This window comes from Amblyomma mixtum, chromosome 1, assembly GCF_055824585.1.
Source record: "Amblyomma mixtum isolate Tamu chromosome 1, ASM5582458v1, whole genome shotgun sequence".
Lineage (NCBI taxonomy): Eukaryota > Metazoa > Arthropoda > Arachnida > Ixodida > Ixodidae > Amblyomma > Amblyomma mixtum.
This window is the reverse complement of record NC_143012.1, coordinates 134,463,241-134,489,149: the sequence shown is the minus strand read 5'-3', so window position 1 is coordinate 134,489,149 and position 25,909 is coordinate 134,463,241. Positions and strand designations below refer to the sequence as shown.

Below are 25,909 nucleotides of genomic sequence, written 5' to 3'. Positions count from 1 at the left end.
AATTGAGCTGCTGGTCCCCTCCCTGTGTGATGATGCTTATGTACAGTCGAGCCTTGAAGTAATGAAATGGTTTACAACGAAATAATGAATATAACGAAGGAATGATCATTCCGCTTGGAAACTCAGTCAACACTTACTTATAGCAAAGCTACGGCTATAACAAAGTAATCGCCAGGTCTCTTCAGCTTCATTGTAACGAGGTTCAACTGTATGTATTTTTTTTTTTTACATGTTACTGACAGCCTTCAGCTTTGTGTTCTGGGAACTCATTACGCATCAAATATTCTTTTATGTCACAGCCTAATAGTGCAACAAAAAAGAGAATTGAAACTTAATTCTACAGAATGGCCTCCATAATACGCTAGCCTGCTCAGCCATGCATTTCACCAGGCGTGGCATTTTCCGGAGAAAAACTGCAGTCATCGCTGCTCGCATGGTTTTTCCAGTTTTGCACAGCATGTCTGTAGAGAGCTGCAAAACACAGCTGTGGTCACTGAACTGAAAGCACGCTTTGATGCGTGAAAAGCAGAAGAGCATTTCCTGCTTCCATAAAACAGTATTCCTGTAGTACAATTTATTTACGGCTGCATCGCTTTGAGCCAGCACTCACATAGTCGTGTTGTGCATTCTTGTCCTGAAGGAAAGTTCGCTGCACTGCAGTCCTTTCAGGAGTGGTGCAATTGTGTTTTTGCCACCCACTGGCACAACCTTGCCCAGTGTGGACAACACTGAGCTGCAGGGATGTTGGCAGAACAGAGTGCAGCACGAAGACAGTGGTGCCCCCCACTGAAAGCAATTCATCACAGCTCCATCGAGAAACATGGCAGCATCAATCACAGGTTGATCTTATAATCTTGCTTCCTCTCCCGAGTGTCTGACCTCAGCTTGTTGGCAGACTATTCTATCACACTATGCAGCCTGTACAACAACAAGCATGGATAGAAGAAATTCTTCTTCCATGCGACTCTGGCTGCAAGCACACAATTCAGTTCTACAAAGGCGCTTCTGTATACAGCCTCGCCACAGCACTACAAGCGGCAATATGAGCAAGCCAGGAGAAAGTCAGCCTAGTGGCCGCAATGCACTGTCCAAAGAGGCTGGAGAGCGCTGTGCTATGCCTCTGCGAGTGAAGATGCCACCTCAAGCACTTGTGACTGCTCATGCAACCCGCACCTTCTGCCAGAAAACCTTGTCTTGTGACAGCATCTGAGTCAACAGTCCCGACGTCTCGCAGTAAACACCAGCCTCTGAACCAAATGTCCGATTGACAGCAAGGCCAAGAGCACGTTAAGAGCAGTGCCAGATGCGCCTTCCCCACTCGGGAGGAGTCAAGTGCTTCCCAGCGAGGTTCTGCTGAGCGACAGCACAGCCCATTCCACGACACACTGATGGCTCTTGGTCCAAGAAAAGCCAGTCACGGCTGGATCCAAGGAGAACAGCAGGATCAGTCTGAGCCCTGCCTGGGGAGCTGGGCCAGAGCCCTCTGCATCTCGCTCAGCACCTCCGACGACTCGGGCGCCTCCGACATGACCCACGTTTCTCGGGTGTCCGCAAACTCCTCTCGGCACAGGGGGCACGTGGTGTTGGACACGTTCCTGCACAAGGGGACCACCACATCCCCCCCAGCTGAGGTGCGTCCGACACAACTGCCGTCCAATCTCTTACGCGCTGTCTGAAGCCCCCCCCCCCCCCCGTGACACACGGCTTATCGATTTTGCACATTATTAAGAGTTGGGGACGGGCCCCGGAGGAACATGGATGAGGCTGACTGATTGAGTGGTAGATGAAGACGCTTTACTTCACAGGGACAAACTATTTATCCTCATCTGTTACATGACACTTGGCACCCGATTACAAAGTACACACCTACAAGGCACCAGACAATCCACTAAAATGAAACCAGCACCAACACCCCTACATACACAATACACATTACTTGCACTGCTTTCCTAACAACCCAGTAAAGATTACTGACAACTGTGACAGTATTCTGTTCCTGCCATTTATTTACAACTTCACAGGTTTAAGGATAGTACATCCTAATCTGCAACAGAGAAAAACATTCGAATTACATTTGACCACATAATTCGCACTGCAGTAGTAAAAGAGCTTGAACAGTATGAGTCTTTTTACATTGCTCCAGCACAGTTTTAGATCTGCCTTTTCTTGTTGTACTCACCTGCTTGAGTTTTTCTTTTTCACTCGGCCACACTGATCTGACAGACTGCTTAGCTCGACTTCAGAAAACTCAGAGCCTCATGTATAGCTAAGCCATAAGCTGTCTTGTCTCAGAGTTCCTCCATTTGAGCTTCACTGATACTATATTTTAAATGTCTTCTTAAAAAACATGTGGAACAGACAAAAAAATCATCATCATCATCATCAGCCTGACTACGCCCACTGCAGGGCAAACGCCTCTCCCATGTCTCTCCAATTAACCCTGTCCTTTGCTAGTTGCAGCCACCGTATTCCCGCAAACATCTTAATCTCAACCACCCACCTAACTTTCTGCCACCCCTGCTACGTTTGCCTTCTCTTGGGATCCACTCCGTTACCCTTAAGGACCAGCGGTTATCTTGCCTTCCGCCCACTTCCGATCTCTTAACGTTACACCTATCATTTTCCTTTCCATAGCTCGCTGTGTTGTACTTAAATTAAGCTGAACCCTCTTTGTTAACCTCCACGTTTCTGCCCCGTAGGTGAGTACTGGTAAGATACAGCTGTTGTATACTTTTCTCTTGGGGGATATTGGCAAACTGCCTTTCATGACCTGAGAGAGCCTGCCATATGTGCTCCACCCCATTCTTATTCTTCTAGTTATTTCCCTCTCGTGATCCGGATCTGCGGTCACTACCTGCCCTAAGTAGACATATTCTCTTACTACTTCCAGCACCTCGCTACCAATTGCGTACTGTCCTTCCCTTGCTAGGCTGTTGTACATTACTTCGGTTTTCTGCATGTTAATTTCTAGCCCCACCGTTCTGCTCTGCCTGTCTAACTCACTGATCATGCTTAGCAGTTCATTTGGGTGTGCTGCCCTCCAGGAGGACGAGACTCACCACTGCTCGATGCATCGCAGGCAGTAGCTGTGGGTGCAGGGCAGCGTCACCTCCGGCCTGTGCTCCATGCAGATGCAGCACTCCTCCAGCTCAGCACCCGGCTCGGAAGAGCCCAGCACCCTGGCCAGGGAAGCAGGCAGAGGTTCCAGGACCAGTGGCGAGAGGACACACCCCCTCGCCATCGGCCCCAACCAACCCCCAGACCCCCCTCTCACGTCCCATGCTACCTTTGCCCTCTCTTGGAATCTACTGCGCTACCCTTCCACTGAGCCTCTGCTCAAAAGTGTCAAGATGCTGCGTAGCTGCAAAGACAAAAAGAACTTGGAACATATTTTACCGACAAGGGAGGCACGGAGTGCATCAGTGATGTGCCCATTTACCTGTATCACAGCGAAATGCATTTCCTTCAAGCCATACTTTTTTTGTGAAGAGTCCTTTCTATACCTTTTGCTGGGCTAGTTGGTGTGACAGTGTGTTCAGGGAAGTAAAAACAGCGCTAAATTGTACACAAATCACACAGAAAGACGGACAGGACGGGCGCTGACTCCAACTATGTTTATAGAAAGCCACATGTTGCACTTATAGACCAGAATCCAGAGCCACTCCCGGGCGCGGCCATTTTCAGCCGACTGGCGCGCCGTGGTGCGAGCGTTTCTTTGGGGACTGCGGCAGCTCCACAGCCGCGCCTGCATAGAGCCGCACTTTGGACGCTAAAAAAACATTGCCGAGCATGCTTCCGCAGAGTGGCTCTGTTGCAGGAAGTATTTACGTTATCAAAGTGATAAAATTGACGTGTTTTAATGACATTTAGTTTGACATTCATATTAACTGTGTCGGCGCTTAGAATGCGCCCGTGCTTATATCGCTTCCGTCTTGGTGCTCCATCACAAAGAAAACTTTTTGTCCAATATCCAGTATTAGGTGTGCGGCTAGCATGCAATTCCAATTCCCATGCACTCTTAATCCTTCCTGCCGGCCATAAAGCACCCCCCACAAACAGGGCTTTCTTGTCGCCTGCGTGGTGCACCAGTTCATCAACAAATTACCGCTGTGAGCTTAACTGAGTCGCATCGCCAACAGAAAACAAATTTTGTCATAGTTTATGCAACCTGGTGCATAAAAACGTACTTTCGCTCAATTTATCAAAGCTTGAATAGATATGAGCAGTGAATCAAGCTTTCACCAGAACAGCGCGCACTAAGACACGGATACGAAGGGAGACACGACACACACGAGCGCTGTCTTTCAACTGGTGTTTATTGTTTGGAACGAGGCACATATACACAGTTCCAACAACACAAGGAAAACAACCATCCATTCATAGATTCATAGTCAATTCATGCATGTCACACTGAACAAGGACGATAACAACATTATCATTTTCCCTTCACTAAAAATGCCAATTCTTTTGATCTGATCGATAAAGAGGGGCTACTGGCTGCCAGTAGCCCCTCTTTATCGATCAGTTCAAAAGAATTGGCATTTTTAGTGAAGGGAAAATGATAATGTTGTTATCGTCCTTGTTCAGTGTGACATGCATGAATTGACTATGAATCTATGAATGGATGGTTGTTTTCCTTGTGTTGTTGGAACTGTGTATATATGCACTGTGTGTATATATGCCTCATTCCAAACAATAAACACCAGTTGAAAGACAGCGCTCGTGTGTGTCGTGTCTCCCTTCGTGTCCGTGTCTTAGTGCACGCTGTTCCGGTAAAAATGAGTTACCAACTTGCCCAAGCATCTGTTTTAATCAGTGAATCAAGCTTTCACGAATTCTGAGGTCCGAAGTCGCATTCATTTTATTCGGGAGCTCTCACCGCTTGTGACAGCGTTGCGTAGCCGTTTGGCTTAGTGTGAATGAATGTAATAAAATCGCGTATATTTTCTTATGATTAAGGTAGATACCAACAGCAGAAAGCTACTATGGTAAACCCTTTAAATCCCCAATACATGTGACATGCGAGCAGAAAGAGCAAGTCAAATCGGTAGGGGTTGTGCTTACAATCCTGTGCATGAAGTGTGTTTAATGGGAACAAGAGCAATCTCAGCGCAAGGATGCCGAACACGTACAGGTGATCAAAAACACGCGCTTCGTCGGGACAACCTTCAGTCTGCAGCTCACCTATCCAGTTACTACACCATTGAGTGAAATCAATAAATCCACATTCCTATGCATAAAATTATCATAGATGATAGCGCATGTAAATGACGGCAACAAACGACACGCCAGCGCAGAAATCTGCTTAGAAGTACTGGTTTCCAGTCCGTAACCTACCTGGCCGACTACTTCGCGGCAAAAATCCTTGCCGTTCGCAATAGTATTCCAGAATTTTCCTGAACAGCGCCGCCGCACCGGCGGCTCGGTGGAGCAGCGTCTCCGCTGCGGTGCCAGCGCTCAGAATCCTGAGCCAGAAGAATATCATCATGGTGTGCACAAACAACGAGACAGACGCGCAACGCCTCGCTGCACTCACTCACATCCAAATGAACGGAAAAAAACTCGAAGATGTCACGTTAATGACTAACTGCGCGCAAGATAACCGCAGTACTGTCTGGTAGAGGGAAAATGCGTGTAGTGATGCACAGCACACACTTTCATACATTATGATGAAGCACAACGACAGAAGCGAACACGTAAAGGCGTATTGTACGCGCGGCGCCGGCGCGACCCGCAGTCCCTCGGGCCTCGCGCGCCAACAGATTGCAACTGGTGTCAAGAGTAGGGGCGCAGCCGCAGCCTGCGGGCGAGGGTAAAAAAATCTGGTCTATACAGCCCGAAGAAGGTGAACGCATGCACATTTCTTACATGGCAGAAAAACACACACATAAAAGGGAACATAGAAGGTCGTTACGGAACGCATCAGATTCGTCCGAAAACCTACCCGCCCACTGCCACTCTTGCACTGATGAAATGTACCACGGCCTGACGAGATTAAAATTCTAGCTAGAAGTAAAAATGGATTAGCTCGCGAACTGGTAGAAGCCTTTTTAATCAAAGAGAGGGGTGGCATGTGCGTCAGCACCACTTCTATCTCCCTACGAGGAAGTGAGCACAGATTGCTAAAAAATACGCAATTATGAGAAGTTTTCATTCGTGTGTGTGTTTTTTTACCATGTAAGAAATGCGCATGCGTTCACCTTCTTCAGGCTATACATATGCAACATGTGGCTTTCAATAAACATCATTGGAGTCAGTGCCCGTCCTGTCCGTCTTTCTGTGTGGTTTGTGTAAAATTTAGCGCTGTTTTTACTTTCCTGAACCCAAGGCCTTTCTGCACCCATGCAACCCTTGTTTACTAATGCCATAGCATTTAAGCTGCCATCAAGACAAAGCCCTGGTGTCCTCTGCCACGAAATTCAGTCCCTGGTTGCCAGAGCTGTGGTGTCATCAAGGCCGTGTGACATCAAGGAACCAATCACATGATGGCACCAAATTTTGAAATCCATCACCACTGGAGGAGCTGGAAGGTTGCAGCTGTATCAACATCGCTACCGGAGAGGGCAAGTATAGGAGGGCGCCACAAGTGTGAGGTGAATGCAGGATGTAATAAGTTAATAGAAAAATAAAACAGCTGATGGCCGCGAGTGGGATCTGAACTCACGGCAGTGTGAACAGATCGGCTTTGCCGGCCACTGCATTAGACCACTACGCCATCGCTGCAGCCGAACACACCACATGTTTAACTGCCACTCTCTCACTCTGCGCTTTGGATGTCATCATCTTTCAACTGTGTGCGCAATAAATCCCGAACACACCCCTATTGCACTGCTCTGTTAAGATGCATTAAGCAGACCCACAATTTTGTAGTTAAACTTGGATATAAAGAAACTAAGACAAGATTTAGGAGTGAACGTTGTTGGGCGAGTTGGTCGTGCGTACTTAAGCAAGGGAGATGCGGAAAAAAAAAAAGACGCACGAGAAGAGCACAAGGACGAGCGCATACTCGCAACTGACTACATTCTTGCCCTCTTCTTGTCCGTGTCTTTTTTCTTTTCTTTGCGCATTTCCCATGGTTATGGAGACTGAACCAAGTCTGGGATTTTTCATTACATGCAGGTTTTCATTATGTACAGTTATCGCGAGAAGGCTCTAAAGGACAATGCAGAATGGAAACCAAACTAAGAAATTAATGCAGGCTAAATCCCACTGAAAATGTTCACTGTAAATACCCCTTACTCGGAGTCATAAACGTGGAGAAATATTTCTACAGAAGAGTGTGCGTCATTAGACCGACCGTGGAGGCACCTGCTTCTTCCTGCTGCTGTTCCCTTCCTCGGTCAGCCCACCACTGTTGCCCCAAGAAACACTCTTCACCTTGTGTCGCCACCAATCTCTGCCGCTTCTGACGTACGAGAGCTTTAAGCACTGGAATCACACGAGCAACTGCGTGGTGGTGATGAGCCCCCACTGCTAGGCCGCGCCTTTTTTGCTACATCCTGTACTCCATTTCATACACAGCAGGCAATGCTGCCAAAGCTAGCACGCCTGTTTGCGCAGGCTAAGTCCGCATGCAAAAAGTAGTTTGCCATACAACCAGAGCAAACACAACCATATTTCGTAGCGACAATTCTTAAGTGCAATGACTGGCACCTCCTGGACTTTGTTTTACCTCTTGCCACATTTTCGTACTGCGACTCGTCGAGATTTCAAGAAGCAAACAGTACACGTGGCAGTATGATATGTGGTTGGTAGGGCGAATCGCTTCCACTAAATCCGCGCCCAAAAAGTAGTTCACACTCCGTGAAAATTATGACCAGAGAACCGAAACAACGAGCACTTGACAGCTTCGACCGTGATTTTCAATGCTACTGCATCGTTTTACACCGCTCTCTGTATTCGTCCAAACAATGACCGGAGTTTCGAGAAGAACGAATGATACGTGGCAGAGTAACATAGTTTCGCGGACGCACTACTTCAGCAACCTCCACAGCGTATACTTTTCGTTGCTTGTAAGCGTGAACTGTTCAAGTACCACGTGGTATGACTCTCCAAAAGCAAAAGCAGCGGAGATGCGCTAATGGCACTGGAGCACGGCACATCGTGTCAACTGCGGTCACTCGCGGTGAGCGCAGACATTCCTTTTGTGTTCCTGCCATACCGTCATGAAACTTTTTTGCCAAATTTAGTAACTCAGCACAAGCTAACAGATATTCAGTACCGCGAGATTGTAATAATAAGGTCAACCACTGCAATGCCTTCGTTACATGAAGGCCTCAAAAACACACACTTCATTCAATGGGGGTGGCGTTAGGGAACTGAGACACTTGGTAATGTCGAGGAATTTGCTATATGGGGGTTTGTTACATCCAGGTTCAACTATTTGTATGTACTATCAGGGACAAAAGTGGTATACTCCACACAGCGGGAGCCGGAGCAATGGAAAACTGCGGCCTTTTGGCGAGCTAAAGCACGAAACATTGAAACAAGCTAAGAGACATGCTTGCTGATAACAAAGGTCATGCACTGGCTGTCTCGATCCCAGATGCCGCCTGTAGATGGCGCTGCAATGGAGTTTTCCGTTGTAGAACTATATCGATACTGGAAAAGGCAGATCAGGAAAGAATTTTTCTACGATAACTCGAGGTAGTGCCCTACTTTTTGAAGCTAGGCCAGGGTGCCTTAGAACGCGCAGCTACAAAAAGAAATTTAACGAAGAAGATGACACATGTGCAGTGTGTGGTCGATCTGTGGAAGCAATTGAACACCTCATACTCAAATGTGATGGTATCCATCCGGATGTCGATGCAGGCACAGTCACTCTTCCTGAGGCCCTACGGTTTAAAGATAACAATGGTCATGTAAATACATCTGCAGGGGAAGTTAGCAAAAAGCGATTGGAGGATTGGTGGCTGAAAAGCAGAGATGTGGCATAAGGTTAGAATTGCAGGAAACCGTAGGTGAAGATGATGGCGAATCTTAATGAGAATTGACAACACAGTTGAACAAAAAAATAGTAAAGAAAGAAAAGCTGAGCATGGTGGCAATTGCCACCACCCCGTCTCAAAGGGGGCGCTCCTATCCATCCATCCATGCGTTGCTCCGGCTCCTGCAGCGTGGAGTATACCACTTTTGTCCCCGATAGTAGCTCAAATAAGAGTTCAGCGCAAGGTTGGTGCCAGTTCTGTCCTGCGTCTTGCAAGCACCCAGAATGCGCACAGCACCTCACTCTTGACATACCCGTTGAACAGGGTGGATGCGCCCAAGTCGGAGGTGGCTGGCGATGCTCCGCAGGCGGCCACCGCAGCCGTGTAGTATGCCTTGATGGTGTGGTACGTGTGCAGGAACTGGCGGAGGGTGAGGAAGCGTGACGAGGCTTCCTCCGCGCTGCTCTCTGAGCCCACCACCACCTGCACAGGGACAGCCGCTGCTCTGAGCAAGGCAGACATGAATGTGGCCTGCCTCAAGGGGGTCTTAAAACTAACTTTTTTTATTTGTGGCTAGAATGTCATGAAATTTTGCACACAGATGTGCTTTTCTCTTCTGATTCCAAATAGGTAATCACAATTGAGCTGGTGGACTTAGACCTTACAAAGTCTGGAATGTAATTAGGTAATTTCTTACGCAGCTTTAATGAACTTTCTCATTGCATTTTGTTGCTTTTATTTACGTCAATTGATAGCCAGAGAGTTCCCATACCCAGTGACATTCTTACTTTTTGTCTAAAGCCATATCATCCTGATATACTATGTCAAGAGTAAAAGGTCTCAGTATATTACACTGCAACTCATTAAGCTAATAGTTAATTGGTAGCCACACGTGGCCTAAACAAAAAAAGTAGGAATGTCATCAGCATGGTAATTCTCTGGCTATCAATTCATGTAATTAAAAGCAACAAAATGCAGTGGGAAAGTTCATTAAAGCTGCATATGAAATTACCTAATTACACTCTAGAATTCAAGATAACTTTTGATCTAAGACCACCAGCTCAATTATGACTATATTTTTGGAATCAGAAGAGAGAAACACACCTGTGTGCAAAATTTCGTGAGATTCGAGCCATAAATAAAAAGGTAAGTTTTAAGACCCTCGTCGCCTCTTAAATGCTCCAGCACTTCGCAAAATTATCAGCCATCTCTTCTCCTTTCTTATCTTGAGCGTTTGGTGCCTCATCTAATCATCTGTATGCGTCACAAAGATCTACGTGGTAGTTTTTCCCACCAAACAAATAGTGTCCGATAGTGTTCTCGAAATTTATTCATGCATATGTGGCACACACTGTTCTAATCTGCATTTTTATTTTATTCCCTTCGCAGCACTGCCATGTAACAGACTCCTGGGCCCCATCAAGCTGCTCACTCAGCTTTCAACCCATGGCACACACTAGATTTTTCAGAAATGAATGAATGAATGAATGAATGAATGAAAAAAAGCATCATCACCATCACCTTTCATCATTATTATCTGCTACAAGGTGCCCATCTCTCAAGCAATGTAAGTGAGTGAATAACTATGCAAGCCACTTGGTGGTCAGTGATAAATGATTTTCCAAGCCTTTCTTTTGTCGATGCTCTTACAAGTGTTGAGAGTGGTGTATAACCTTCTGTACGCTAACTTACTTGTGTCTTTATTTTGGTATATTGTTGCCTGCATGCTTGTATACCTTTTTCTACTGGACCCATTACTAGCTGTTGGCTATGGGTCCGAGAAGTGTTTGCGTATATGTGTATAGCAACAAAGAGCAATAAATAAACGAAAAAAAAAAAAACTCAGCCCCCATGCCTGACGTTCCTCTCACCTCAACACACTCTGGAGGACCAGAGAACATGCTGCGGCGCAGTGCCTTAAAGTCTCTCTCTCTCTCTTCCATCTTCCATAAGCAGCAGAGAACTTCAAAACTGCTTTGTTGGCATGTTCTCCCCGCACAAAACCAGTTATCCCCTGAATGTAGTGCTATGCACAGCTCACTTTCCAGTTCCACTGCCTAACTCTGGTTCTCTTTTAAAGGGACTATGCAGTAAATTAATTGAGATCACTTGAAGCAGACGAGAGATGGGCATTCCATCACTTGTCACACACGCAAAAGAATTTTTGAGCTAGCACCAATAACAACGAAGTTATAGACGATTAAAAATCACACTCCTCCTCTCCCCCCTCAACTCGTACGCGCGGGGCACCAGAAAAAAATAAAGAAAACAGCCCTGGGACTGGGCCCCGCCCATGAAAACGTCATTTGCTGAAGTCTGGTTTGCGACTTCTGGCTGTCGCACCCAGCACCTCACAGCAGCGTCAGCAGCATCTCTCCGGTCTCTGTCTACCTTCCTGGATTGCGGCGCGCGTCGGATTTCTTTGCTTGTCACTGCGACAAAGGCACTGCGAGTGGTTTCCGAACTCCCGACAGAAAGGGGCAGCAGAGATAAATTGAAACCACATGTGTGAAGGCAATGCCTAGCTGGCTCGCGCTTGCCCGAGGGGGTCACACAGCTGCTCGAGCAGATGATTTTGACGGCTACCGGAAGTGTGCCCGTGGCTGCCGTGGCTCCAGCGAATAACAGCATGTGATGGCCTGCCAGTGTCACAGGACTAGTGACGTCTATTTTCCCGATTTTAGTTTCAAAATCAGTCACTACGAAAACACTAATCAGCCTGCGAATTTAAAAAAACACGGTTTTTAAAAATTCATAATAAATTGCCGGCTCAGCTCCGAAGACTCATACTTGGTGTGAATGCTTCTTAGCGTCATTTCTAAGCATCGAAAACATTTCCAAGTGACTCTTAATTTGTTGCATAGTCCTCTTAAAGGGGCTCCGAAGGGGTTCTCGTAAAGGTCTGGTATCCCTGGGATGTTAAAAAACGCCACTTCACCAATATCCTGGAGGAAGATATGCTTTGATGCGTTCTGTAGAAGCCGAGTTATCTGCAGTCAAATTTCGAATTTCTGCGTCTTCGCGCTCTTCCCTCTCCTCTCATCATTTTCTGCACTCTCTCCACCACTGGCTGCCCATGCGCGAGGAATGGGATTCCCCAGAGGACGGAGCTTCTTCCGGACCCACTGGAGTGACACGGCTGACAAGCCACGGCAGCCGTCCGAAAGAACGTAACACCAACAGCCATCCCTTAATGGAGATAGGCAAGAAGTGTGAAACGCAGGAGAGCTTGGTGCACCAATGTGTGTTCTCTGCTGAAGTGTATCATTAGGCTCGTGGTTTGGTTTATGGTCTATGCAGTTTAACATCCCAAAGCGACTCAGGCTGAGGGGCGCCGTAGTGAAGGGCTCCGGAAATTTCGACCATCTGGGGTTCTTCAACCTTTTAACCGTTTTGGACGAGCTGCGCTCATCCTTGCCAAGCCGTCCCCAAACCGTTTTGGACGACTGTAGCTCATCCTCACTGAATAGGTTCTTCCCTTCAGCGTTTCGAACGAGCAGCGCTCGTGTGTGACTTAGATGGCATTTTGCTCGACAGATGGCAGCACTGACCTGTTAATTTCATTTTTTTCTAACGCATAAACATTTTTTTTGTATTACAACCTGGGTTTTAAAAATGGCATTCGTCGGAGGCGACGCGTGTTTTGCTGAGCCGTCTTCTGAGAAAAGACGCTTTTCTTAGTCGTCGTCATCTTCAGACGACGGTGATTCAGACACCAAAGTGCACATTGTTTCCGGGAGCAAGGACGACAGTGATGACGTTGTGCTGATCAGTTCTTATGAAGAGAGGTCAGCTCAGAAGCGAACTTCGCAAGCACACATCAGTGGATGAAGATCAACGTCAGCAACATACCTATGTGACCCTCTCAGTTTCCTTTTCTGGCACTTCCCGATTAGACCACTATAAGGTCACTTGATGACTTGCTTGAAAATATTTATCACTTATTACCAGCAGGAAGTTGGTTTTCTGTATTGTGAGAAACAATAAACTTGAATATGCTAATTTGACTTCGTGTTTGCTTCAAATATTTTTAAAGATCGAATGCATGCTTTTTATTGAAATAAAATCGAAATCAGGACTAAAAAAATAAGCCGTTTTGTTAAGAAATTCGTTGATATAACAAAACGGTGAAGGGGTTCATGTGTACTGATATCACACAGTACACGAGCCTTTCAACCAAAATTTCGACTCCATCGAAATTCAACGGCTGCGGCCGAGATCGAAGCCTCGTCTTTCGGGTCAGCAGCCGAGTGCCATAACCACTGAGCCACTGCGGCGACGGTGTTCGTTTCACTTAGGTGTTCATGACAACAAAATGTATGTAAAGTTTGAGAGAATTTATGAACTGCCCTCAAAAGGTGTTTCAGAGCCCCTTTAAGCTTTTGCATGCAGTTCAGCAATATTGAGCTCATCATGCAAGCAAAACGAGTGGTGTATATGAGATTTAAAGGCACCCAAAGAAGCCCTTCCCCCCCATAGATCTGTTCAGCAGCTGAAATAATCACGGCACTGATCACCGAAGAAATAGATATCCTGAAGGTAACAAAACAGGGAGTAAAGAAGGCCTTTCAAGCAATGGAAAGGGGGAAAGAGGCAGGTGAAGACCAAGTACATAATACCCCTGTCACTCTGGAAGGTTTACTGCCATATTCAAGAACGAAATATTTAAGTTATGACTTAAGTGGCTCTCCAGCCCTTAACGTGTTTCATGAACTGCACCTGCACTTAAATCAAAGTGAAAGATGCACTTATCGACCCGAGAACTTAAGCTAGGTTCTCAGCAAGCTTAAGTGGCTCTTTCCGTATTTCACAATGGCCGAGTCCTACTGCAGTTGTTCTGACTTCGTCAGCTTCTGTGCTCGCCCGGCCGATATCGTCAAGGACAGAGCATACGGGTATGCGCGCGCGCGCCGCTGCCATTGCTCAGGGATCGGCAAAACCGTATGGAGATCTACAACGACGCCGAGTTCGTGAGCAGGTATCGCTTCTCAAAACAAGAGGTACCGGAGCTGCTTGGGAGGCTTCCGTAGCGTGCCAAAACCGACTAACGCAGTCTCCCGGTGCCGCCGCTGCTTCAGCTGTTCGTGGCCTTGCGGTTCTACGGCACGGGGACCTTCCAGATCGTCACTGGCAATCCTGTCAACGTACCGCAACCGACAGTGCCATGCATCATCGTGCGCATATCGTGTATGATATCCGAGACCTTGTTCGCGGAGCTCATGAAGTTCCCGAGCACCGCTGAAGCCCCAGCAGTTATGGAGAAATTTTATGGAGCGGCAAAGTTCCCTGGCGTGACCAGCTGCATCGACGGCACCCACATCCCGATAAAGAGCCCGGGAGGAAATGATGCAGAAGCCTTCCTCAACAGGAAAGGATACTTCTGCAGCATTTTATTTAAACAGCGGCATTTTCAGCATCATAGTTGCATGATAACACTAATTTTGGTCCATCCCTTATTCTTTTTTGTCTTTCATCCTTTTCCTTATGCATATAGAAGCAGGATGCAGTTGGCGACCTGAGGCCACAGAAGGTGTGCCTCACTTGCAGAAACGTCTCCAAGGTCCGTACCGCACGAATGAATGCCTCTGAGCCATCATTCCAAAGGTGCACTGGACTGGACTGGACTGGAGGGAAGGAAGTACAGTGCAATCCGTCAACAGATTCACCAGCTACACCTGTGCGGGTGGGGCACACGTCTACCACTGTGTGTACACAGACTGTGTAGAAAGTTGATTCAAATCATCACCTCAGTCAGTCTGTGCGTAAACGTAAACCATGCCCTTGGCACAACAAAAAGTGTGGGTCTGAATCTACGTCAGAACTGCTACACGTTCTCTAGAAGATTGTCAGGACAGGCGTGCTCAGCAATTTCTTGCCTGTCTTCATTCTTACAAGTTCTCTTTAAAAGCCGCTTGAGGAAACAGCTCGTTTGCGCGTCGATGGCATAGTCAGGTTCGCACACTGGACGGCCACGGCTCCTCCCTGAGCCCACGAGCTTTGGCATCATACGGTGCATGTAAAATTCTTGACCTGGGGCACCATCTCATCCTTCCAAAAAGGGATTATCTCTGGATATTGCCTCAGTGCTGAGAACACACGCACCTCACTTGTCCACACCATTCTTCAAGGCATGCACTTTTCAACTTCATCTGGCGGGCACTTTCCCAGTGCACTGCCTTCGTTTACAAGGCTACCAGAAATCTGATATGACATGCTAGTGTTGCATTCTTCAAAAACACAGCTGCTGACAATATCCGATGTTCCAGGAAGCCTCTATACTCACATTGGATGGTCACTTGCAGAGTACCATGAAGGAAGTTAGCAAAGGGGCAGAGATTAAAGCAAAACGTGCCGAACTGGAATATTTGTTGTATCGTCGTAAACTTGCTCGCTTAACTCTTTTCCATAAGCTTTATCACCACCCATCCCTTCGCATTGATTTGTTTTAGTCACCTGATGGCATCTTTCCATGCCGTGATCATTTTTTCAAAGTTAAACACAAACTGTCATTCATCGTCTTATGCCAATTCATTCATTCCCCGTACTATCACTGAATGGAATAGTTTGCCATCAGTCATCGCCACAGAAACTGACAATAAAAAATTCCAAGAGCTTCTTCGCAGTGACGGAAATGTGTAAAAGTTTGCTGTTTCTGTTAGTGTTCATTTTTCCTTTGTGTTATGCCTTATGTTTTACTTAACGTTTTTTGCTACACTTATTCGTTAAAATGTATTCTGATTACTAATAGGATTGTAGCCCCCCCCCCCATGTATTACCCTCTTCTGGAGGGCCTTTAGGGGTAACTTCAATAAATAAATAAATAAATTTGCTACCTCTCTCTCAACGCCGCAATGTATGCAACAAGCACCAACACTGCAATTTTTGTTGCAATGCCACTTTTCTCCTTCTTTTGGACAACACGAGGGAACAGCAGCACGTACCCTCTTGCAGCTGACCCTGACTTCGCTCTTCCACAGCACGGGCGTGTCCGATGGACTGTGCACTTCAAAGAGGAGGCGGCGGTTCTTCGTGTCCATCAGGTACTGGCATCTGCACAAGAGCACCACAGGCATCCCTAGGCATCCACAGCACATGCATAATTGGGCACGCAAAGGGAAGAAAACCTGGAGACATTGATCACACCGGCTTAAGGTCGCCATTCCCTGTTGCTTCTCAACTCATTTTCACCCAAAACTTGCACAGAATGGAACCGCCTTCCCCCCCTCCATTGTCTCAATTGTGGATCCACCATCTTTCAAATCAGCACTTATTGACTATGTTTTGTAATTGCACCACTGTGATTGTTAACAAATCTGCACGTTGTACTTCTGTATGTGTTTTTTTTTTTCTCTGCATTGTAACCCCCACCCCCCTCTGTAATGCCCTCGGGCCCTGAGGGTATTGAAATAAATAAACAAATAAATAAACCACATCCTTAGAGATAGAAATGCCAAAGGCTGCCTGCTATAATGTATACAATGAGTGTCTAATGCTGTTCTTACAATTTGCTCTCCAAAAACTGGTTGGAACCAGTGTCGTTGACCTTAAGTGGTGTGCATGAGTAATCACCCCCTGGAATGTTCCAGTACCTTCCACTGGATTATCATATGGGATTATACTAATCCAACCCCCTAACCACACTAATCCACCTTAATCCATTTGGGGAGGGGGAGGGGGGCCTACTTCCACAATTTTGGGGGTCCTTTCGAATTTCTGACAGTGGGCCACCCAGTGATGCAATGGGGCAGAAACATGGAGGCTAACAAAGAGGGTTCAGCTTAAGTTAAGGACAGCGCAGGGAGCTATGGAAAGGAAAATGACAGGTGTAACGCTAAGAGAGCGGAAGAGGGTGGAGTGGGTGAGAGGACAAACACAGGTTAATGACATCCTAGTTGAAATGAAGAGGAAGAAGTGGGCTTGGGCAGGGCATGTAATGCGAAGGCAAGATAAACGCTGGTCCCTAAGGGTAACGGAGTGGATTCCAAGAGAAGGCAAACGTAGCAGGGGACGGCAGAAAGTTAAGTTAGGTGGGCGGATGAGATTAAGAAGTTTGCGGGAATACGGTGGCCACCACTGGCACGTGACAGGGTTAATTGGAGAGAGGCATGGCAGAGGCTTTTGCCCTGCAGTGGGCGTAGTCAGGCTGATGATGATGATGCTAAGAGGTACCCCTGCCTTCAAATATGGCTACATCTGCCCCTGTCTGCAGCAAAAACATTGAGCAGTAATATTGACCCGGCTGAAAGCAAGCTTTTCTCTTAACCACAAGTGGCAACCACAGGTGGAATCAGAGTGGTCCACCACAGCAAGGGGGCAGCAGCATGTTCACAAGCACTGCCAAATAATGTGTAATCAAATTTATCACTCATGCTATTTCGGTATTGGTTTCAACAGCCAAACAATGGCTGTCAAGTAAAAGTTGCATAGAGGTTATGCACGGCATGAAAAAGCTGCAATACTGTATAATCGTTGCTTTGTCATTTTACTTGACTGCAATGCCAAAGCCAGCCTACCAAAGAGCTGGAATGACAATCAATGAAGAAGCAGCGATCATATTGCAGAGTTTTTTCCTGCCTCACATAACCTATATGGGTATAACTTTGACGCCACAGCACTGTTGAAGGCGAAACAGCGAGAGAGAAAAATTCAATTATAAATTACTTAATGGTCGTAGGTGGAGACCAAGTGGTGATCCATGTATAGTACTGTTTTACACATTGCTGCTAAGAAGAAGAAAACATGGCCCCGATGTCAGCTGTCTGAACACCCTAAATTCTTTACTTCCATCAAGATTTTTGAATCGAAGAGCTTCACTAGGCTTGTCAACACCGCGTGAACCAGAAGCCAGATTTGCCACTTCTGCGCACGCGCGAAACTGGGCGATGTCATGCACGGTGCAGGTGGCCGCGTCGCCGCTGCCGCTTCTCCTCCTTGCCACCGTTTGACCTTTCGCCACAGCCGTGCGCATTTGAAAGCAGGGGTATATAAGGCGCGCTTGCCCATAGAACAGGCGCCGACACTCGCCATGGAAGGAGAAGAAGAAGCAACAGTCGGACGGCGCAGGCACACCGATACAGAAATGGTAGCTTGGGAGTTGGCTGAAAAGCAACGAGAGCTTTTCGCTTATGCAGGCTTAACCTTAGCTAAGCCACACCCAATTTTTTTTATCACAGCCAACACTTTTCTGCAACACGGGGGGAGCGTTAAGATTAAGCTGCTGCACCTGCTGCCATCCCAGCCAAGACATTTATTATCGCACTGCGCCACTCACATGTCGTTCAGCTCGTCCACCTTGGCAAGGAAGCGCTCAAAGGTGAGTGTTGTGATCTCGCTGAACACCTGGGTGTGCCGGAACGCTCCCAGAACCTCCGAGCTCAGCTGGGATCCCATGGGCTGCACACAACAACAGCACATGCAACTGCCATCAGAGTCCCCCGCCAAACACCCAAGCCCAGCTCAAGCCTGTCATCTTTTCATCAGAGCCTTTCACCAAGCCTCTTATCAGAGGGACCGCACTTATTTTATTAAAACTGTCATAAACCCTAAAACATATTTGCTGCCACCCTATTTTACATCAAAACAGTGCGATCATGAATGGACAATACGCGAGACGCAATGTCGTACTGATGCTTTCAAGCACTCTTTCTTTCCGCATACCACCAATAAATGGAATAGCCTCATGCTGTTGTTGAATGTTGGGCTGAGAATGTTTTTCGTGCACTGTTGTCGAGCCTGCGGTGTGCATGAATGCTCACTTACACTTTATCGCCTTTTCTCTGTTTTGCATTGGTAGCCCCTGTAAACCTGACATGTGTGTACACACAGTTGATGCCACTACTTTCTTTGTTTTCTTCTTCATTGCCATGCATCACTGACTGGGTAGCCCATGTTGTTTGTTTGAAGTGTGTGTAGTATGTATCCCCCCCTGCAATTATGCTGTCACGGCACTGCAGGAAATTCAAGTAAATAAAAAAAAATCTTTTAGCAGAACTGATACATTTCTGGAAGCACAGTTTTGGCTCTGATTTTTGGAATGTGGCATACAGCATGTCAGCTCGCCACAGGAGGTCAAATGGGCCCAAAAGGCATGGCTTTCTTCCTCTCTTCATTTGTTGCTTAGACCTAAGAGGGGGCTGAGACTGAAGGCTCCTCAACATCACCTGACACGGCATCATCTTTGTACAGCTTTTCTGTAGACATACAGCAGTTTGTGCGTGTAAACATCATCCGCTGTCATAACCTGATGTTTTCAGAAAAGGAGCTGTGTATGTTCCAGCTTAGAGGTATTCTCTATTGCATGGGTGGCTTTCTTTTGCAATAAAAGTTTGTTAATGTTAGTTACGGGAAGTGTTTGCCGACACTAAGGTGCAACACTATATTTGTAAATTTAACGGAGCATTGTATAAAGATAAAGGTTTCTTAGTGTTAATTGCAAGTATTTGGGGACATCAGTTCGACACACCTACAATCATATTTAGTTTTAGTGAAATCCTTTTAATGTGCTTGTTCCAAGACATGTGATCAGAAAAAAATTATGCTCAGTATTTTTACCCGTTTTACTGCTTTAAAGCAGTAGGGCCGTAAGTGAATTTTTCAGCAGGAGTAATTGCAGTTCCTAGTGTACGGAATCGGTCATATTATGTTTCAGTTTCATTCAGGGTTAATCTGTTTATTCGGCACCATTCCTGAAGTTCAAAACAAAAGACACCTGCTATTTCTTTTATTTTCTCTAGGTCCTTACCAGAAACCAGCACTGTGCAGTCATCTGCATAAAGTATGCATTTAAAGTTTCTCGGAATTCTAACAATATCATTTATTTAGAAAAGGAAGAGGACAGGTTCTAAAATGCTGTTTTGTGGAACTCCGGAACAGAAGACTGATTTTACACTCGATTTAAGCTGGTTTAAGTAAACGTACCGGTGACGTCCCTGAAGACGATGCAATGGCTGCATCCGATTTTTGAAAATATTTGAAAGCCTTATTCATTGAGTTTTCAGTTTTGCTTTGCTTTCAAGGTGTTTGTCCATTCATTGAAGTAACTATACATTCTTTTTTTGAAGTTGACGAATTTTTTCAACTTCAGTTATTGGGACCATTTTCCGGGTTACGCCGAGTCCAAAAAAATCAGTTGGTGACTTTAGTTGGGCGCCACTAAAGTCTGCAGCACAGTGTAAGAATATGTTAGGTGAGCGAACGACAAGGGCGAGTTGCCACAGGGCGACAGAGGGAAAATGCCAGAGGGTGCGCCAAGCTACATGGGAAGGGATGAGAAGCACGACAACTGTCGATGTATGCCGAGTCCTCTATCACCACTACTTTCATGCTTTGTGATCATTCGGACCAGACAGTACTAATGTATGTGACTCAGCCTTTCATAAACTTTGCCTTCTACAACTGAAATTAAGGGGGGATGAGTGTCTTAAAACTGAACTTTTCCATTTGACTGACACAGATGCATTTTTCTCTTCTGATAAATAGCAATTTACAATTAGCTTAACGAACTGCAGTGTCAGATACTGCGACCTTTCACTCTCGACACAGTATATCAGGATGACATGCCTTTAGAGAAAAACGAAGAATTTCACCGGGTATGGGAACTCTCTGGCCATCAATTCATGTAATTAAAAGCAACAAAATGACATGAGAAAGTTCATTAAAGCTGCGTAAGAAATTACCTAATTACACTCTACACTTTGTTAGGTCTAAGACCACCAGCTCAATTATGTTACATATTTGGAATGAGAAGAGACAAACGCTTCTGTGTGCAAAATTTCATGAGATTGTAGCCATAAATTAAGAAGTTAGTTTTAAAACCCTCGTCCACTCTTAAAACAAGCTCCCACTGAAAGTAAACTTGTAGCGTACACTTCAGTAATAAGAACAAAACTGTAAATACACAGGCATAGTATGGGGCCCTAACACTAAAACTACCACTGTTGCACTGGAAAGAATTCAGTGTAAAGCTATCAGATTTATGTTCTCAAAGTACTGCATGGCTGGTTCACCGACAGCACTAATAAAACAGCATGGTATCCACACACTAGAAATGAGAAGAAAATGCGTCAGCTAAAATTTATCTTTTTCCTTAAAAATAATCTCCTCCCCCTCAATCCCGAACAAGCGTTAGTATGTCATTGGCAGTGTGCAGAACACGACATTGTCATGCTGATTCTCTAACTTTCTATAATGAGAGAACTAAATTTTAAATATTCTTTTTTTCCCACACACTGTTACAGATTGAAACAATTTACCTCAGTTGGTAACAAGTATTGATTGAGGTGACAAGTATTGACAAATCTGAGTTTGTCGGACCTTCGGCGATGACGAGAAGCGCTCGCTGTAGCTGCGAAGCAGACTGCGAATCTGGTCTTGTCTGTTCCAGGGCAGGGTTGGGTTTATGTCGAAAGTGGGCGGGTCCTCTTGGTCAGGCTAATCTTCTGCAGATGCGTCAGATATTTCATCAAAGAAAGCAATCGTTGTTTCTCTGTTAACATGTCGGTATTCTTCGCAGAGGTTAGCAGTACTTCAGCTTGGCTATAGCGTAAATGTGCAGTGCCTCTTGCGATGCCGATTCCTCGGTCCAGAAGCAACTGCATGTTCCCCTCAATGACGGCTTCAGTGTTATTGACCTTCGTGGTGCCTAAGGTGAAGATGATGCTTGAGCGGTGAGGGATGCCCAGGACACTCACGGCAATGGGACATTGCAGAGTTCGAAGGGGTGGCCTCGTCCGTCGAAAGCGTGATCTGATCAGTATGGATCGTAGGTCGATGATCGCCTGATGCTCATTTGGGAAATCCATGCCCAAGATCACTTAGCGAGAACATAGCCTTAGCACAACGAAGGTCGCAGGATAGGTATGTCCCTTGCTCATAGCTCGTAGGCTGGGCGGGCGAGGTCAGGGAGGAGACTTTCTGAAACAAGTGGTTCATGTTGGAGAGGCCATCGGGGTTGTCGTTTGGGCTGAGAAGTGTGCACTGCAGCACCATAGGTCATGGCCTGGGGTTCTGTGGCCGTCAGGGTGTCAAGTGCCTGTTGCACTTCTTCCTGCACCACATTCATGAGCGTCTCTGCTTGCGGCTGTGGGGAGGATAGCAGCAGTCATCGTAGCTCCTCGTAGACGATTTCGCGGATAACTTTCCACAAGCTGTCGATGGTGGAGGTCATCGTGTCTGGACGAATTACAGAGACATAGCAGGGAGGTTGTGCTGCCGAGTCTGAAAGTCGAGGGTCTTCTTGATGGTGCAAGTTTCTTGCATGAATTCCTCGACGGTTTTTGGGAGCTGGCGGACGAACCTAGCAAAAAGCTGTTCTTTGTCACCACGCATTAACACTGAACTTTCTTTTCCTCAGTCATATCGGGATGGGTACGACGAAGGAGTCACTTCATTTCTTCTGACGTACCCGCGTACGGGCTCGTTCAGAAGCTGGATCCTGGACTCAAGGAGCCGTTCAGTTCTTTCTTTTCTCACGACACTGGTGACTTTCTGAATAGCCCCCATGTTGTTAGGGAAGACTTGTGGTTTTCATGCCACATGTGTGCTAAGCCCTCCAGTGAGAAAAAGACATGCCTTAATTTGGTCGCATCATCCCAACTCAAATTGGTTCAACAGCTCTTAATTTTCCTGCCTCAGTCCTTTATTGCCTTTCATCTGCTCACTTTGGTTTATTGGTTTGTGGCATTTAACGTCCCAATGTGACTCAGGCTATGAGGGACGCCGTAGTGGAGGCCTCCCGATAATTTCGACCACCTGGGGTTCTTTAACGTGCACTGACATCGCACAGTACTCGGGCCTCTGGCACTTCGAAATGCGACCGCCACAGCGGGTCGAACCTGCGTCTTTCGGGTCAGCAGCCGAGCACCATAACCACTGAGCCACCACAGCGGCATCTGCTGCTCACTATGTTCATTTCTGATGCTCTCGAACTGTCCCGAGTTCATGTCCTAACTTCAATTTGAATTCACTCATTTCCTTCCAAAGTTTTTCCCGAAACCATGCAAAATCTCCCACTGCAAGTGCCAGGCAAGTGTATGCATTTAACGGTACAAAAATGGCAGCAACAGCCAAATGAGCAAGTGCAAACATTTGTTTTGTTTTGAACAAGAGGTGAAAAAAGATACATAGTTTGCAAAAGCGATGCATTCTGATCCGTAGCACTCTTTACGCTGTCCACAATTTTTTTTTCTCAACTGTAAGTTGCAATGTGCTGAAAATTCGTTTAACTGAATTTCATTTGCTTTGGATACAGTATCGCTTCGGTACGGCATTCTGGAAGAGCTGCTCTATTTGAAAATACCAATGTCTAAAAGTGTGTGCACAGCTCCTCTTCCCTCAGGGTTGCAGTCAGATGAATGAACACAGTTCCCCTAACCCCACTCCAGAGCTGTGTCTGCCGTCGCATACACAAGCACTGCTGGCACATCTGAACATTTCCAAATGGTCTCACACAGGCGTACAGCCATTCGCCAGTGTGAAGATGTCAACAGCAAGTGTTAACAGCTGAGAGCTGTGGCTGCGTCTTCCTCGAAAACCCACTATTCATACACACATGGGGCCCCCGTGCTTCTTCAGGGGCAGTGTGCAAGGCTGAGGACTCCTCCTTGCCCTTTAACAAAGCTTCGATAATGTCTCAAAGGTATATACGAAAAAACACGAAGGTATCACAAAGGGCTCTTTCCCCGTTGGCGTTGCATAACCCTCCTCCTCCGCTCTAAGAGTGTGTGAGTCGTATTTTCCCGTTTTCGTTTCTTTCCTGGATGTTTACATTGCACTGATCTGTGCACCTTGTTTGAATTATTCGTAGCGGCGACTTGGGTTCTCCCGCGTTGAAGTTACACTGATACCACGAAACACATTCAGCAATTGCCGGATAAGTGTTGTATTTGGCATTCAAGGGAAAAAGCAAGAAATTAATTTATGCTTTGAGCAAATGCAGCGGGAATGAAACAAACTATATGCAGCATCACTATTCTCTCTGTGGACTGTGGCAAGCAGCAGGTCAACTGCACACAAATTTATTTCGATCTGGTGCAAAGTAAGGAGTGCAAACATTATAGAAAACCCAAGTCGCCGCTACGAATAATTCAAACAAGGTGCACAGATCAGTGCAATAGAAACAGCTAGTAAACAATCGAAAACGGGAAACTACGACAAACACACTCTTAGAGCGGAGGAGGAGGGGCGGCGCTGCGAGAAGGGTTATGCAACACCAATGATGGTTTAGGTTTGGTTTGTTTGGGTTTAACGTCCCGAAGCGACTCAGGCTATGAGGGACGCCGGAAATTTCGACCACCCGGGGTTCTTTAACGTGCACTGAAATCGCACAGCACACGGGCCTCTAGAATTTCGCCTTCATCGAAAGTCGGCCGCCGCGGCCGGGATCGAACCCGCGTCTTTCGGGTCAGCAGCCGAGCGCTATAACCACTGAGCCACCGTGGCGGGGCTCAACGCCAATGAGGAAAGAGCCTCACAAAGTGTTGCATGTTGCTGCTACCAAACTCTCACCCAGGTAAACAAAAAGCGCGCGGTCAGCGGCGAAAAGGCGGCGCACGCTGCTGTAGTCACAGAGAAGGCGACATTGGTGAAAACCGAAGCTGCATGTTAGCATCGCTAGAGAGATCTCGGAGGATTCAGCGGACTCCTTCACCGGGATCATCCAGAGGATAATGCTTGGGAACCACTGCCAAGCCACGTTCGCACCAAGCAAGAGAGATCCCATCACAATGACGTGAGGGTCTTCGATTAACAATAAGAAGGCTATGGTTCCCGAACTGCTTCCACCACGTCGGACCTACGCTGCAGTTCCTGCGCGGCTTGTGCATACAGACTTATCGCAGTGACACTTTTGCTCACTGATACAAACCGCTGAGAACAACGGCGTTCCTTGGAGTTTCGGCTCATTCCTCGTTTCTGTCAAACGTAACCTGCACGTCGACTAGCGCAAACTGTTCAGATCCGACAGCGGAGCGGCAAAGCCTGCGGCAAAGCCTTTCCACACTTCCCGCCCCAAGGTTCTCGTGGCACGAAAGCCGGATGCATGATGCCCCGCACTCACCTTTTATCCTCAAAAGCAGAAGCAAGTCAAAAACTGTGTAGCCACCACATGCACAACCACAACGCATAAGGCATCTCACGGCACCGCTCAGGACCGTCGGCGATCGGGATGCAGTCAATACCACCTGACATCCGTCGGCGCGCTATCTTCTCTACTGCGCATGCGCAAGGACAAAAAAAAAAATGGGCTGTAAGCGTGTTCTGTATTTCTACGTCTCCGTCCTCGTGGTGCCTCAATAACGTGAATCCGTACCAACTTGCCCAATTTTCTACCCCTTTCGTGTGTGTGTGTGTGTGTGTGTGTGTGTGTGTGTGTGTGTGTGTGTGTGTGTGTGTGTGTGTGTGTGTGTGTGTGTGTGTGTGTGTGTGTGTGTGTGCGCGTGCGTGTTTGTTTTTTTTTCCATAAAATGTCACAGGCTGCGTTGTTATGGCGACGGAGCCGCGCGTCGTCTGCTTCTGCCGCGGCCCCAAAGCCGTTCGCGGTGCTAGCGTGCACTGCAAGTTCAAGTCAAGTGCATGAGCATTTTACATAAGCAACGTCAGAGGAGAAGTGCTGCGAGAGTGGAGTCATCTGCTTTCATGGCGGCGTTAACTAATTATGCACATAGGTGGTGAGCTTTGCCGGATCGCATGGATGGTTTTGCAGCCAACCGGCCCTCACTGGGCTGCAAGCTGGTCCCATTGGGGACCAACTGGCCTCCAGTGGGCGGTCGTAGTGTGCTGTCGAAAAAAATCGCGCGTGTGGCACACTGTACGTAAGAGCAGCCGAAGTGGGGCGCCCGGCTACATATCGTATTGGTGCGGCTCAAAGCCAATGGGGCCAGGGGGAAGTAGTATGTGCCCGAGTCTCGGTCTTCGTCCGCGTCTCCCGTGCGCAGCGCACGGAGCGCCGATTAATCGCCCCTTCTCATGGGGTAAGGCGTACGCCT

At 46.9% G+C, this 25,909-nt stretch overlaps 1 protein-coding gene across 1 annotated transcript; it reads right to left on the bottom strand.

Moving 5' to 3' along the window:
* Positions 1 to 559: 559 nt before the first annotated feature.
* Positions 560 to 25,137, bottom strand: LOC149367657 (RING finger protein 141-like). The gene is made up of 6 exons (XM_089556537.1): positions 24,982 to 25,137; positions 18,199 to 18,320; positions 15,869 to 15,977; positions 9,241 to 9,410; positions 3,060 to 3,179; positions 560 to 1,595 (listed from the first exon to the last, which is right to left on the bottom strand). Exons 2-6 carry the CDS (start codon positions 18,315 to 18,317, stop codon positions 1,445 to 1,447), a joined length of 669 nt encoding a protein of 222 aa, XP_089412663.1. The 5' UTR covers positions 18,318 to 18,320; positions 24,982 to 25,137; the 3' UTR covers positions 560 to 1,444.
* Positions 25,138 to 25,909: the final 772 nt, after the last annotated feature.

Bases quoted from the DNA above. Each gene is read 5' to 3' on its own strand.
- LOC149367657 (XM_089556537.1), bottom strand. From the start codon at position 18,317: ATGGGATCCCAGCTGAGCTCGGAGGTTCTGGGAGCGTTCCGGCACACC. The intron at 15,978-18,198 runs GTGAGTGGCGCA...GCTCTTGTGCAG, and splicing joins GTGGACGAGCTGAACGACAT to ATGCCAGTACCTGATGGACA. The intron at 9,411-15,868 runs GTACGTGCTGCT...GTCCCTGTGCAG, and splicing joins TCAGGGTCAGCTGCAAGAGG to GTGGTGGTGGGCTCAGAGAG.